At 37.0% G+C, this 17,152-nt stretch overlaps 1 protein-coding gene across 1 annotated transcript in view; it reads right to left on the bottom strand.

Moving 5' to 3' along the window:
* Positions 1–17,152, bottom strand: part of LOC109087421 (utrophin-like) — a 151,354-nt gene that overhangs the window by 47,017 nt on the left and 87,185 nt on the right. Inside the window, 7 exon segments of the mRNA XM_042712591.1 lie at positions 2,170–2,255; positions 3,296–3,497; positions 5,848–5,922; positions 6,927–6,988; positions 13,294–13,354; positions 15,835–15,913; positions 16,955–17,101. Coding sequence (XP_042568525.1) covers positions 2,170–2,255; positions 3,296–3,497; positions 5,848–5,922; positions 6,927–6,988; positions 13,294–13,354; positions 15,835–15,913; positions 16,955–17,101 — 712 coding nt within the window.

Here is a 17,152-nt window from a genome sequence, read left to right as displayed (position 1 = left end):
AAATGTGAAAAGTACATTATTTATAGTTTTTTTTTCTTTTGATGATGCTAAAGGCTATATCTGCTTACCATTTCTCAATAATACATTGTTTAGTTTTGTACAAATACCAGACTACATATTAAAAAACAAAAAACAAATGGACCATATATTACTGTATGTCTCATCTGTCAAAACATTTCTAAAAGTTCTCTGTTAAACCGTATGAATAAAACATACTGTTGTTCTATGAAATCATATCCGCTATTTCACAGCTTATAACGGTATGCATTCAGTCTCTGTTCATTTAAATGTGAGCGTTCAACCCCATCTAGAATGCTTCTCAGCATTCTCATTAATGAGTATCACATAATTAATGTGGATAAATTCAAAAAGATAATTTAGCTTCTTTTTCATTTAATATTTAAAGCAATCCCTTCAGTAATCTACATATGGTTGAAAATGTAAAGCAAATGAACAAATTACACAGTTAATGATACATGTCATTTTCCATCATTATTTATCCATCTCTCTATTTCTGACTTTGGCTCAGGGACAGAGATGACCTTGATTACCAGAGCAAGAGCAGACCCCTGCCATACAACTTAACCACACACACACACACACACACACACACAGAGCACCGAACTCCAGCCCTCTATCCTGAGAGCATCACAGCAGTTCAATAAACTCTATTCTCACTCCAACATACACAACTGAAGTCACACAGACTCAATTTCACTGTGCGCTGTGTTAACTCAAGGTCAGCGAACAAAACCAGCACCGAAGCATCTGTGATTGTCTGTCACTCAGCTCTGCTTTACAAAGTGCTGACCAGACCGAGTGAACCTCAAACTGCTGACCGAAAAAAAAACATGTCTTCCATCTCAAGACCTCATTTTTGGTCTGTCTACGGCACTTCAGACATGGAGAACAATCGCTGCTGCAGCCTGTAAACTAACCAGCGCAGGGATTCATCTACTGTAAGTTTTGATCACTCAGAAGACTAAAGACTCCAGAGATGAGTCAGAACTTAAAAGAGCAAAAAGCCCAATTACGTGAAGAAGTGCATCATGGGAATGCAGTCTATGCTTTTAGAAACAAAACAGGACCGAAAAAAGTGGTAGAGCGTCATGGGGTTTGTGGCGCTTCACAAACACGTTAATTAAAGGGGATAAGGCTGGGATTTGTACATGTGATCTAACAATGCTGCAGGGCACAAACACCAAAATATTCAGTACACAGACAAATTAACAGCAAATACACAACAAAAACCTCAACCAGCACAAATAATGAACCTCCGTTTAGCCTTAGACTTCATGCTACCTATATTTGATGTTAATACACAGATACGTGACACAGGTTTTTGGACAAATCTTTACAGTGGTGGTGGACTACCTAACAAAATGTGACAGTGTATTTTACTGTTAATTAGATTCTATTTTAATAGTAAAATTATATTTTACTATTATTAGCTTTAAAGTTTTAATTTTAATTTTAAATAAGTAATTTTGTTTTTTTAATTACTTTTCTTTAAACGATTTTGTTTTTATTTTATTTATTTTGTTTAGTTTTAGTTGTAGTAATTTTAGTACGTCAACAGTTAGTTGTCAAGGCAACATTTCAAATTTTTCAAATGTTTTGTAAGTTTGTCATCTAATATTTATATTTCAGCTTTATTTAAATTAATGGAAATTATTTTAATAGCTTTACCTTTGTTTAACAGTGGCAGCACTGATGAAACACTTTAAAACTGTCATTTTAAAGAAAATAATGTAAAAATGGTTCAGTAGAGTAAGCTTACTAAGTATTTACAATTTTGCCATGCATTTTTTTTCTCTGTAAAATATAGTATTTTCAAATGAATAATGAAAGATTATGTGCATCTTTAGTCAGAGCAACCCAAACCACTGCTCAGCCAAATACAGCAAAATCTTACAATTACCATATCATTTACAGTAAATTTTATATTATATTTAGCACAACGAAATATACTACTTTAAAAATAATACTTCAATGATAATTATTGGTAAAATTATATTTTTACAAGTAAACTGCATTTTTTAGCTTATAGGGGAGAAAGGGCTACCCATCACATTTTTAAAAAGTTTTTTAATATTTATTAATTTATATACAGAATACACTACTGTGTTATTGTTATTGGTTCAATATTTATTATGAAGAAGGGCTTACATTTGTATTTCTCCTCCAGGTGTCCCTTACAAAGAGAGAGAAGACCAATCTTCATGGACAGAACTCGAATCTTCCCACTTCGACCCCTGTGGCATACAGAAACATTGTGGATAAGAGAAAGAAGCAGCTATAAGCACGACAATACTATACATATGCCCATTATCGATTAGGGAATACATTTCACTAGTGTTTAGTTTGTATAACACTGTGTCTATATTGGAAGCATCCAAGGTCACAGCTTGAGGGGGTCTGAAATACACACGACACATCAATCACCTGTGAGCTCCAGGCGAGCCTTCAGCAAAATGAGGGGATTTCTTTGTTCCTACCTGATTCACAACGGGAATGCACTGACTTTAAAAATATTCAGAACAATGAAACAACTTTAATGATATTATTTGCACAATTGCATATGCTATGGAAGCCAGTTTCTGCCTCTGAATAAAAAATTAAAAAAGGGTAATTGTTACATTTTATCTTGACTTTTTTTCTCAGAATTGCATGATATAAACTTATAAAGTCAGAATTGTGTAATATAAACTTGCAATTGTGTGAAAACAGTCAGAACTGCTTGTTTCTATCACACAATTGTGAGAAAAAAGTCAGAATTGCGACATGCAAACTTGTAGTTGTGAGAAAAATGTTGCAATTTTGAGAAATAAAGTTAAAACTGTGTGATATAAACAGATTTTTCGCAACTGTGAATCGCATGATATAAACTCGCAATTCTGACTTTATAACTTGCAAATGCAAGCTTATATCACATTTCTGAGAAAAAAAGTTGAGATGAGATGTAAACTCGCAACTGTGAAAAAAGTCAGAATTGTGAGATGAATAGTTGCAACTACCACTCAGTGGTGGAAATGGGCTTCCATAATATGCATATGATTAGTCTTCATAATCAGTTTATATTATTTCTAAACCAAGTTTTCAAATGGACACAGAAAATAAAATGACTGGAACAGCTGTGCCAAAAATTGTAATGGTGTTTGTCAAGTAAAGACGTGCGTCATTCGGCTCTAGCTGCACAGACAGCGGCGGGATCATAATGTGAGCCATCTTGTGTTGTTGTGTCATAACGTGCCACGGGTCTGGTGTACAGAAAGCACAAGAGTGCAATACGTACGTGTCGTAGACATTGAGCAGCCAGTTGAGACACATGTCCACACAGAGCGGGACGTTGACCAGGTCTTTGTGGTCCTGCTCCAGTCCGTCATACACAGACGTCAGGCAGTTGATGACCTCAGGAACCGTCAGCTGCTGGGAGTTTACCGTCAACTTGTGCTGCTGGAACATGGACTGAGCCACACTCAGATCCAACAGATCCACTGAGACACACAGAGAGACAATGTTGGTCTTCACTGAAATCAAAATCATGTGTAAGACTAATTCACCATGGGTCCCTTGAGATTTTCCTATGGGCTTTTATGATGGGGCATTTCAATTTATGAGTAAAATAAACCCTGTGATACACATAACTTGACAGTATTTAGATGTTTTGTTCTACAACATAAACTGCAAACACCTTATGTAGTTACTTATTAGAAACATGTTTTCAAAAATAATCGTAACTGCTTCAAAGTTTGGTTTGCAAATTTGTGTAAAGTGTGTGTAATTTTCATTAATTTTATAAAATGTTCAACTTGTATTTACCACAGGCCTTGTTTTACTCGTATACTGGAAAACCCATAGGAAAATCTTCAGGGAACTAATGGTGAATTAGACTTCAATCAGCCATGCATGGTACTAGCAACGCCTAGGTCATGGGTTTGATTCCCATGGAAAGCAAGAACTGATAAAATGTAAATGTGCAGCTTGAATGCAAAGTAGGGCACTTTGGATAAAAGTGTCTGCAAAATAAATAATTGTAAATGTAAATGCTAAAAAAAATATTTTTATTTATGCATTTGTTAATGCAATACTGTTTTAACGCACTAATGCTTAAGCAGTTTAAAAGTTTTTTTTTTAAATAAGATAATATTATGTAGGTGCAAAACAATAATAAACTTTATATTTACATAACATCTTGAAAGTTCACATGACAAAAATAAATAAAATACACCCAATATATATAAATAAAATAAAATAAAATAAAATAAAATAAAATAAAATAATACATATATAATTTTTTTTCCTTATTAAGCGTCAAAAAAAAAAAAAAAAAAAAACTTAATTTGGAAGAAGGGGGACCACATTTCTGTCTTGCATATCACCCTTAAAACTCTTCAAGGCGGCCCTGTGCCAAGCCCTGTGCCAGAAAGCTGTCAAAGCCTACCCTGGTCCCCCAGTAAGTTTGTTTGTTTAATTAATTCATTAATTAATTTGTTTTACGAAGGTAGGCCTAATAAGCCTTTAGAACAAGAATAGTTACCCTAGTTATATAAAGCAGACGAACGCGACTACTGTCAAGCGCAGAACAGTACTGAAGTGCACAGCAAATATGAAGCAGTGTAAAGCTGTTTATTTAATTAATATTGAGTATTAATTGATGTACACAGAAGAAAGCCTTGTCTAGGCTCTGCCACGGTACGGGTTGTATCGAGCCATTCATTAGTCTGGTTGTTTGATGAAAAAAAGATGAAATGTAGCTGCAATAAAACAGGTTAAGAATCCGTACAACTGCAGCTGCAGAGGACTATTATTCTGCTGCACAGAACTGCAGAAGAACCGATGACAGCACGGTTTGATCTTTGGCTGACTAATCAGCAGAAAGGGGCGTTTAACTCCCGCCCACATGTAGAAATCGAATATTCAAGCTGTTTATTCATTTTTCTAAAAAAAAAAAAAAAAAAAAAAAAAATTAAGCCGAATTATTGTTTTTCGTAAAAAATGAAAAAGAAAAAAAAAAATGGAAAAGGAGCCGTTTTCTCATTTTCTATACTCAATATTAAATTAAAACTCAAATGACCAAAAGATACATGGACAAGCTTAAAATATGTTCATGTGTTATCCTACAACATAAAATACATCAGTAAATCAACCTCATGATTGGGTTGTTGGAAGTCATGTGACCATGCTGTAGTTCATTTCTAGCCTTTGATTAGTTTTTTACTTAGTTGTTTATTTCTCAAGATTGTCTTGAACAAAACCTGTAAGAATCATAATACATTAGCCATTAATAGGATAATCATTGCACATATATTGTATTTATTTAATATATGCACAATGAAACAATTTGATGTTTAATATACAGTTATGCTGAGTTTTTTACTTTTTATTTTTTGAACTCATGATGTTTTCTTTGAGGGCAGACCTACAAAAATAGAAACTAGAAGAGAAATAGAAGAGCTACTGGCGAAATGTCTTGTTAGTGTTCACAGCCGGTTAGAGCAAACGTCCAGATTAACATGGAAGTTTATCGCTTGTCACACTCTGTTAGGACACGGTGTGAGCGTCTGAACGATCAACACTATTCATCTTTGATGGAGCGATGGATGCCATATTCCCTGTTTACACTTTTTAATGAGACAATTAACAACTCAAGAAACAAACACATGCAAATGAAGAGGACATGAGGCATGGAGGCAGAGGAATGAGGAGATCACGTACACAAACGCTCCTCACTCATTCTCTTTGTGCTGTTAATTGGGCCTCTCTGAGTTAATTGAGCCGATGGAATGAGACGATGCTACCATGCATCTCTAATCATATAACACACACACACCCACGCACACTTACAGCAGAGGGCTTTCTGCAGCCGGCGGATCTTCATAGCCGTCCTGTATGCAGAGAAGCGCACGTTGTTGAGGTCAGCTAAAAGAAACAGAAGAGAAAGCGCTAGAAAAGTTAACACAAAGACTGTAAACTGAACTGAACTGCCTGTGAACTGAGACTGAATAGGAATGTTCAATGTGTGAAAAAGATGTTAGATTCATGGATGAATTCCGTTCCTTTAAGTCTGTTATTTTTAATGATTCGTGACATGTGAAAACCATAAATACCACACCATTTAACACAATCTACATTCACAAACTGAACTTGACAACACAGTTCTAAACAGCAGCATTTCATTAAATATTTCACAACAACAAGGACATAAAATGCAAAAATAAAACAGTCTGTGTTAATGAGTGTTTACAAGTATGTAACAAAGTGTGAAGGTCATGTACAGGTTGAACTGGGTTCTTGTTAGGAAAAGGTCAAATATGATCAATACACTGAGATGATGTTTGACTTATCTGTCAACTTCAAGTGCTTTTCTTGTGCACACGTATCATACTTGACATCAGACTGAAGATAATTTGCATGCTAATTTCAAAATCTCATGCTATGAGGGTTTTTTAAAGCTTTTGTTGTATCTCTAAACACATTTAATGGAAGTGTGTATTAGCATTAGCAGCACAGAATTAGCATCAAGATTAGACGACCTAACCTGGCCCAAAATCGGACTGATTCTATTAAATTTTAAAGTTGAACCCAAAGTTTTTCATTCTTCTTTTGAATTCCTGTCTTTTAGATGGAGTATGTAAAAAAGTTATGTCAAAATTACATATAAAATAATGATAATAGTAATAATTGTTCACACTTTTTAATTGTTATTATTAACTAATCTGTGTGTGTGTGTGTGTTTGGTGACTCTGGAGGTTTCCTGCCTTCCAGAGACAGCAAACACAGACACACACACACCTCCACCGACAGCAGGCCTCAGCGGACAGATGCTGTCCAGTGTTTATTCAGCTGTGTATTTTGGTGAGACTTGAGCTGCTCTGAGCGGCCGGTCAGACGTGCATCTCTGTATGTGTGTTTGAGTCACTTACACAGAGAATGATAGAGCTCGGTCATCTTGGGATGGTCCCAGCACGTCGTCTGACTCTGATGACTGCAGAAGAGAACAGAGAGGGACAATCTGACTCACACTGTCTGTTGTTATTGTATGTGTGTTTGTGAAAGAGATGCTATTTCGGAGACAAAAAGGTTTAGGGGTGAATGACTTGAGCTGAATGAGAAAGAAGGAAGGAAAAGTAGCATACTGATGAGATAAAGGTCTAGAGCAGAAATAAGGGGAGAGCTCAGAAGCAGGAAGACGTGTCTTAAATCGGATCTGACTGTGTGTGTATGGACTGGACTTTGCGCTATCCATTTCATTTCTTTTGGGTCAGATCTGACCTGACAGATCCATCCAGAAGCCCGGAGGAGCGTCCCGTCCGCTGACCTCAGTAACTCAGCTGTCATTACATGCTCACCTCTCTCCCTCTGAGTCTGACACACGTGTACAAACAGTATAAGAGTGTGGAACAGCAATTAACCTGAACAAAGTTTCCAAAAACCGACGGGACTTAGTCAATCTGAGGTCGTCTGTAAATGGTCTGATTCACTGGGTCTAAATAATAATAACCTTTCAACTCCCCACTGACTATTTCCAACTCGATGGCTATTATTTATTCATTTATTTATAGGGCTGCATGACTTTTTGCAAGCTTATTTCATCACATATTGTGATTGCAACTGTGATATAACATTTAATCTCATATGTTTGCATTAACTCTAATGATAGTTCTAGTTCAAGATAGAATTATATTACTGTTGCAAATTACAATTTTACACTGAAATACTATTTTTTATGTCTTCAATTCTTCACTTTCAAACATTCAAAGTCACAAGCGGAGAAGGGAAGTATACTTTCAGCATAAGATTTGTCACAAACACCATGAATTCGCTGCCAGTGAACATAACACTGCAATATAAGACAATATTGTGCCCAAAATCATACAGCATACACCGGGCTTAATAAAACACTTAAATGAGCTTAATATGGGAATTGGCACCCTGTGGAGGAAAACAACTTTGCGTTTCATAGGAAACTACTACTCATATTGAAGATTAGTGATTTCAACAAACCCCTGAGCTATTACGCTTACTCTTCTAAGTAATCTGGATAGAAATGTCTGCCTGACAGATGATAAAACGGCCAACATTAGAGCCATATCTAGAGACTAGAATATCAGTCACACATCTGGGCATTACAATTATTTTTTTTTTTTTTTGCATGAACTATTTCAGAATTAACGACCAAAAATTTAATTATAAAAATATAATCTTAAGGCCAACACCTGATTTGCAAGTTTCACACAGTTATACCACTAAATTGCTGTAAAATTACCAGAACAACTTTACCGGTAAATACAAAAATGTGCTGTATGTGTGAAAGGGGCTAATGTCTGACTGAGCTCTTGTTTAGCAGAGACAGACATGGCAGCTCCGGAGGGATGCTGGGACAGAGGCTGTCAGCAGGTCATTCATGACTCATTCACATGTTGATGAGAGGTTCTCTCCGCTCCGCTGCTGACGCCGGATGGCTCAAACTGTCTCAGACCGTCCATCTCAGCCAGACCCAGCAGACAGAGCACCAGACACATGCAGCTTTAAACAGACCCTGATGGACGTTCAGGGCTCAGCTTTACTGACGCATGCAAGGAGCCAGGTGATAGCAGATGATTGTTCTGTCACACAAATTGATTTTCAGCAGGATCAGTGAGGAGTGCGGTGTTCAGGGATGTTTGGACATCTGTGCTCTGGGCCGTAATTGAACTGGTTACCACAAACAGCTGAAATAAACAACTACAGCTGGACAACAGCGAAGAGGTGTCATCATCTACAAAACCACAGTCAGCTGCCTCACTGTCTACAGCTATATTCTGTGAAGGGTTTGTATCTAAATTCCAACAAGTGCTGCAGTGAAATGGCTGCTTACACTAGCATTTACATGTAATACATGAGTCAAAGCTGAATTTTCAGCATCATTACTCCAGTCTTCAGTGTCACATGATCCTTCAGAAATCACTCTGATATACTGATTTACTGCTCAAGAAATATTTCTGAATATTATCAATGTTAAAAAATATATTTTTGTGGAAACTGAGATGTTTTTCAGGATTTTTTTTGATTAACGATAAGCTCAAGTGAGAACAGTATTTATTTGAAATAGAAATCTTTTGAAACATCTGAATTTGTCTTGACTGTCTCTTTTGATCAATTTAATCAAAACCCAACCAAACAAATGAAAACAAAAACTAACTGATCCCAAACTTTTGAAAGGTAAATAGTTAATATTTAAAACACAGAAGTAACAAAAAAATAAAATGGTTATATATATAAAATGAAATAAATAACTAAATAACTGCTTGGTTACATTCTGCATCCTGAGCAGCAGCCAGAGGTTTACAGTACTGGATGTGAGAGGGGTTTCACTGACAGCACTGAGCTGCTTACAGGATTAGCTGCTGCTCTCTCATCTCACACACACACACACACACACACACACACACACACACACACACACACACACACACACACACACACACACTTTCTCTCTCTCGCTCTGAAGTCCAGGGAGCGAGTCTCTGAACACACTCAGATGAATAAACAAACTCTACACAACTCATACTCACAAAAAAAAGTCTTTAGAATTACAGAGATATGATTTAGACTAAATAGTAAGTAGATCAAATAAATTTGCTGTCTTCTGGCCTCTGGCAGTTTCCTCTTTAAGCAGGTTTAAAGGGATACTCCACCCCAAAATGAAAATTTTGTCATTAATCACTTACCCCATGTCGTTCAAAGATGTGCAATCTGGGTTATATGAAGTGATGGGGACACTTTTTGTAAGCAAAGAACACAAAAATAACGACTTCATTCAATAATTCCTTTGTCAACAGTCTCCTCTGTGTCTCTCCATATCACCGTACGCTGTCTGTGTATGCTAACCCAGATTGCACGTCTGATGGCAGATGGTGTATTCTGACGATGCTTTTCATACTTTCCTGGACCTTGACACTGTTATTTATTTGGCACTCTATGGGACAGTCACAAGCCTCCCTGTTTTCATCCAAAATATCTTAAATTGTGTTCCGAAGACGAACGGAGTTTTTACGGGTTTGGAACGACATGGGGGTAAATTATGAAAAAAAAATTCATTTTGGGGTGGAGTATCCCTTTAACATGCGAGGCGGCATCATCATCATCATCATCATCATCACCATCTCCACTTGATATGCTCTGAAATCTAAGCTCATTCCAACACACACACACACACACACCTCCCTAGTTTCACACTTCATCCCTTTGATCTCTCCAATGAATGTTTGATTATTTGAGTCAGTCAAGTATGTGTGTATGCATAATACTATTATTTGAATCTTTTTGTTCATCTAACAGATAAACAAACAACAATAATAATAATAATAATAATAATAAACATTAATTTAATTTATTTACTTTGCATGACAATGTTCCATGCAATAAGCAATGTTCTAGTGTTCAGGTTTGTTTTGTTTTTTTTGTTTTTTTTTAAATGGACATGGACAAACAAAATTAACAAAAAGAGATCTGAATCTAGATTTAAGGCCACAAACAGTGTGAATGCAAAGAGAACTAATTATTTTTTTATTTATTTGTTTCACTTTTTGGTCCACTTACAGATTTATTAAAGATCACCCAAGTGTAAAAACACCTTGTTAGCGGCAGTTTAGTCACAGTTTTCTTTTCTTTAAAGCTCTTTCACAGGTAAATCAGTCTGTCATGGCCAACAAGCTCCCACAGATCACCCTCCACACTGAGCTCTGACTTCAGATGGCTGAGGGCTTTCCCTCACAATTACCAGGGCGCCGAGAGCCAGTGACTTTTAATTAGAAAGACCAATATGCTTTGCTAATTCCTGCTGCCTCAGAACAGGAAGATCAATGAGCCGAGAGGACACGGCGTACAGAGAACCGAAGGTTTGTTCTGGAGAACAGCTCTAGATGTAAGAGCACAGAGAGCTTCGAGTAGCCTCACACAAGGCTTTTGTGCGAATGTAAGAGAGATTCCCTCAGGAAATGAAACGATGAGGAAAGAAAGCATCTCTGCTGTATTCATATACGGATGGCCATATGGATAATGTCAGAGAGCGATCTGCGAAATAGAAGTTCAGCTACCAGGCATTCTAACAACACACCTGCTGCCCTGCACACACACGACTGCTTGTGTCTGTTTCTGCTTTTACAGCCCCTTTCATCTCCTTTTCTCAACTACAAAACTCCAGGGTTGAAACGTACAGTAATGCACTGCTGACCTGGATGAAATGAACAATCTATTCGGCACAACTCCGCATCACAGTTTAGTGACTAATAACTGTAGTAACCATGCATTTTAATGGAGACTACAGATGCCATGGTGAATTTTCAGAAAGTATATTCTTCTTTCTCTGGTCACCATTATTATTTTTTTTCCCATTCATATGACATTCATCCTCCTAGATTTCTGGTTGACCTCCAAGCCGGCCCATTGTCAGGATGCTGCTATAATCAACAGTCTTTCTCTCTCCATTTCAGTCTCTCGGGGCTCGATGGCCACTTAGCTGAAGGGACAATGTATTCGGGCAAAGGAGCTGTAACTGAGGGAATTGCCTACAGTCTGTAGATACGTTGTGAGATCACGCTTGAATTTACTGAGTAAATCCAGCCTGTCATGGTGCCTTGGATTTGACTGTTTTTACATGACCTCCACTGAGACCCTGGGGTTCTAGTTCAGGCCGAGAAATGGTCACTGCTGCTTTCACACTTGGTTTGATTGTTTTTTTTTTTTTTTTAAGAAATTGTTATTATTATTATTTATTTTTATTTTTCCCAGCAAGGATACACTAAATTGATCAAAATTGACAGTAAATTAATTTATAATGATTTCTATTTAAAAAAAAAAATGTTGGAAATACAAATGAATGTTTGAAATAAACCTCCTATTCAACAAAGAATCCTGAAAAATATTATTATTATTATATATATATATATAGTGGTTTCCACAAAAACTGTGGTTTCTAGGCCAACTCTTTTTTAACATTGATAATAATAATAAATGTTTCTTGAGCATCAAATCAGAACATCAGAATGATTTCTGAAGGATCATGTGACACTGAATTTATGATGCTGAAAATTCAGCTTTGCATCACAGAAATAAATTACATTTTAATATAAATTTAAATATAATGGAGTTATTTTAAATGTAAAATCTTACAGGCCCAAACTTTTGAATGGTGGTATATATATGAAGAGTTTGCTTCCAAAAGGCTATAAATCCATTTTGATTCATTTGAGTAAAAATGTGTTTTCTTCACCAAGACAGTGGCAAGATGAAAACCACTATTTTCGGTTAAACAATTTCACATAAGATATTTAGGTTATAATAACATTGATAATTAAAATCCAGATACTGATTTTCAAAGATTTATTATAAAAACGGATTATTTTTTTCCCCAAAATGCAGTAAATCCATTGAATCAATATAAAAGTTATTTTTTATATTGAAATATGCAAAAAAGTAAGTTGATCCACATATGACAGCCTTTGAACTTGGTCAATACTAATCTTATTAATAAGTTACGTTTCTTCCATTTTTTTTAGGGCTGCACAATAAATAGCAAGCGATTGTCATGCACATCTCGTCAGTAAAGCGGTTCTGTGATTAGTAGTAAATCACCATCACCTGCTTTCAGATGGAGCGGCATTTAATACACAGAGCCGTAGATCACTGACAAGCTATGCAATATCGCGTTCATAATCAAAGGCGATTCATCTGCGACTATGAATGCAATATTGCGTAGCTTGTCAGTTACTGTTTACGATGCGTGGAATGGTGCGCTGTGAATGGTTGAGGGTATGTATCACATTCTGCAGAGAAGGGAGACTGCCGTTTGTCAGGGTTTGGAAAGATAGGGAAAAACATGACAGAATAACACAGTGGATATCGCATTTAGCACAAAATTAAAAATTTCCTTTTCAATACCGACCAGATACAATACTGATTTTGGTGGGAACTTAATATTTTTAAAAATGGCGTTTATCGCGTTTTGGAACCAACTCTTCATTTTTTTTTTTTTTTTTTTTTTTACAAAAACTATTTATTTCCAAAAGTTTGTCTGAACTGTGTTAATGCCAAAAGTAATTCGCAATGGTGTCCACACGAGCCGTACATCAGCTCAGTCCACCATTTCAGCCCAATTCTGGTGTGGTTCACTTTTGTGTTTCTAAGTCCAGAAACACATTGGTGTCAAAACACCTTGGTTCCACGCCAACAGCTCTAAAGTGAAAGCGCCCTTAAAGAGATCAGTCCACATGGAAACAGATGTGCGGCTATGTCTGAGGGAGCACTTACTTGATGTAGTAGGGCACTTTATTCGGGGACACTGCTCTCTGCCAGGGCAACTGCACCGAAGCTGCGGACACATAATTAAAGATTGATTAGAGTGGAGATCAGGGGTCTGATCACGATGCTGTTGGTTAATGAAGCATTAATTAAGAACATCACTCTCATATTAGTGGATTCTTGCACTTTTAATTTCTCCAGACACTGAAGTATCGTTCCTGAGGTTCACACTGGATATATATATATATATCACACAACAGCACTCTCAGCAAAATTTACTGTACCAAACACTGCTTTCACAGCGAATGCCATGGGATTCAGGATGTTACAACTTCAAAGAACTCAAAAGTTCTGAGTGATGGTCTTAAGTAAAGAGCTTTTCACGTGTCTCCTGTCAGCATTACAAAACTCTGTGAACTCTATGGATTGAAACCTCAAACTGCAGAGTTACTTTCAGCACAGGCATGGATGGGAAAGAAAAAAAAGGAAGGTAACAACGTTCAAAGGAGAAAGAAAAAAACAAAAAAAAAAACTTGACCTCATTTTTGCTGTCAACATTTCGTGAAGGAAAAACAAAACAAAACAAAACCCAAAAAAAGACAAAAGTGACGTGACATACAGCCAAGTATGGTGACCCATACTCAGAATTCGTGCTCTGCATTTAACCCATCCAAAGTGCACACACACTGCAGTGAACACACACACAGCAGTGAACACACAACCGGAGCAGTGGGCAGCATTTATGCTGCGGTGCCCGGGGAGCAGTTGGGGGTTCGGTGCCTTGCTCAAGGGCACCTCAGTCAAGGTATTGCCGGCCCAAGACTCGAAACCACAACCTTAGGGTTAGGAGTCAAACTCTTTAACCACTAGGCCACAGCTTGCTTCGAATGTAAGTATGGGGTGTGAGACAATATTTTGTTTCCTGTACTGTTATTGTTACATCTTGTTATTTCATTCAACGTAACTGGCATTTTTGGATTGCCAATAAAGGAAACATTAAAACTGATAAAATAAAATGAGTGTGTGTGTTAATGACGGCTCTTGACAGTCATTTGAAACAGAAAATAGTGGACAATTAACCTCTGAATTATTAAACACAAAAGCAGAGTGTTGAAATGTATCTATGTGAGCAGCGGTGTCTGATTTTCTACAGTATCTGACAGGGGCTGCTTCAATTTTCATGGCTGAGAGGTATTGTTTGTCTGTGAATTTAAACTTGTGCCAATTAAAATCATATTATTTTTGTCCCCTCATTAAGAATGAATCGGAAAATCTCTGTGAATACAACACTGCCTCTATAAACACTCAACACAAGCAATGATATCTGTGAATATTGTATGAACATTGAATATTAAAGGGATACTCCATCCCAAAATGAAAATTTCATCATTAATCACTTACCCCCATGTCCTTCCAAACTCTTAAAAGCTCTGTTCGTCTTCGGAACACAATTTAAGATATTTTGGATGAAAACCGTGAGGCCTGTGACTGTTCCATAGACTGCCAAATAAATAACAGTGTCAAGGTTCAGGAAAGTATGAAAAGCATCGTCAGAATACTCCATCTGCAATCAGTGATTCAACAGTAACGTTATGAAGCGACGAGAATACTTTTTGTACATGAAGAAAACAAAAATAATTTCTTTATTCAACAATTCCTCTCCTCTGTGTCTCTCCAAATCAGTGTAGCGCCATTTTAGCAAATCTGAGCTGTACGTGGGCGGCGTACGCTCTTCTGTTTCAGCCGCGACACAAGGATACGTTTATTACGTGTATTTATGCCTTGGTTTGAAAGCAAACAGTGCATCGTACAGAGTACAGCTCAGAATTGCCAAAATGGCACTACGTTTATTTGGAGAGACACAGAGGAGAGGAATTGTTGAATAAAGTTGTTATTTTTGTTTTCTTTGTGTACAAAAAGTATTCTCGTCGCTTCATAATGTTACGGACGGTTGAATCGCTGATGGCAGATGGAGTATTTTGATGACGCTTTTCATACTTTCCTGGACCTTGACACTGTTATTTATTTGGCAGTCTATGGGACAGTCACAAGCCTCCCGGATTTCATCAAAAATATCTTAAATTGTGTTCAAAGACGAACAAAGCTTTTACGGGTTTGGAACGACATGGGGGTAAGTGATTAATGACAAAATTTTCATTTTGCAGTGGAGTATCCCTTTAAAACAAAAGTAGAGTAACAACTGGAAAATGTAAGCATATGTATAAGCATCTGAAAAGAATTTGAAACCAGAGTATGTTATGTTTTAGATATTGGTGTGCTTCCCACTTAACTTCTAAACTAGTTTAACCAGCAACTTAAACCAACTTCACTAGCTGTTGGTGTTCTGCTGTGGACTAGACCATCTCCAAACTAGCACTTACCATTGGGAATTAATGCTAGTCTAAGCTGGTCTTTTCAGGAGGGGTAATAATAGCAATGTTTACCTTAGCAAGAAAGCAACTGCGCTGGAGACCAGTGAAATAAAGCTGACATGATAGTGTGAATTTATTCATGTGTTTTGTACTGTTTTAATGTGGGTTAGTGACTCACTGGATAAGAAGTGTTGAGAGGAAGGTCCAAAATCCCTGTGTGCTTCCCGTAAGAGCTTCAACCTGTCCTCTACAGCCGCCTGGAGAGAGACAGAGACAGCGAGAGACAGAAAGTTAGGTTGGATGCTAAATGGAATATGACAAACAAGCTGGAAAACAGCAGGGCACAAAAACACACACGCACAAAACTTTTGAGAAGAACATGCACTCTTAGACACATAGACTGCTCTAATGATATTTATCAGAATCATTCATTAGAAAAAAAGAATACAAAAGAGAAGGAAATTAAAAGAAAGAACAGAAATAAACAAAAGAAACAGGTAATAAAGAGAAAGGAAAAGTAAATAGATAAAATAGGAAATACCAACAGGACGGGACGGGACGGGACGGGGCGGGGCGGGGCGGGGCGGGACGGGACGGGAAGGGAAAGGAAAGGAAAGGAAAGGAAAGGAAAGGAAAGGAAAGGAAAGGAAAGGAAAGGGAAATATTAGGTTAGGTATACAAAATGAACAGGAAAAGAAAGGAGGCGGAAATGAAAGAGAAATGAAAAAGAATAGGAGATGGAAAAGGAAAGGAAAAAGGAAATTGAAAAGGAAATGTAAAATAAATAGAAAAGGAAATACCAAAATAAACAAATAAAAGAACGGAAGAGGAAAGTAAAGGAAATGAAAAGTAAAAGAAAAGGAAATGGAAAAGAAATGGAAATACAACAGGAAAGAAAAGGAAACGAAAGGAAGATGAATAATAAGGAAATGAAAAGTAAAAGAAATAGGAAAGTAAGAGGAAAAAAGATATGATGATATATTTGAAATGAACAGGAAAGGGAAGAATTAGTAAAGAAAATTAATGGAAAAAATAAAGGTGAATGAAAAGGAAAGGAGTATGGAGATGAACTTCTTGAAAGGAACAGAAAAGGAGAGGGAGGAAATGCAAGGAAGAAAAAAAAAGGATTAAGGAAAGGAAAGCAAAGGAAATGGGAAATGAAAAAAAAAGTAATATGCAGATCACCTGCATGAAAGGAACAGGAAGAGAAAGGTGGAGGACACCAAAATGGAAAAGAAAAATAACAGGGAAAATGAAAGTAATAGGGAATAGAGGAAAGGCAAATAACAGGAAAGGACCTGCAGTAGTTTCCAGCGCATGTTGAGGTTGTCTAACTGGCGGTTTGTGATGGAGGACAGCTGGACGTCCAGTGGGGTTAGCTGACCTGCCAGATCATTCACAGCCCGGACATCCTGTTTCAGAGGCGCGATCTCATCACAGAACGCCTGAAACACACACACACACACACACGCACATACGGAGAGAGAAATAAATCA

This window comes from Cyprinus carpio, chromosome A23, assembly GCF_018340385.1.
Source record: "Cyprinus carpio isolate SPL01 chromosome A23, ASM1834038v1, whole genome shotgun sequence".
NCBI classification, from domain to species: domain Eukaryota; kingdom Metazoa; phylum Chordata; class Actinopteri; order Cypriniformes; family Cyprinidae; genus Cyprinus; species Cyprinus carpio.
Note: the sequence above shows the minus strand (reverse complement) of the source record. Positions and strands in the feature narration are given on the sequence as shown.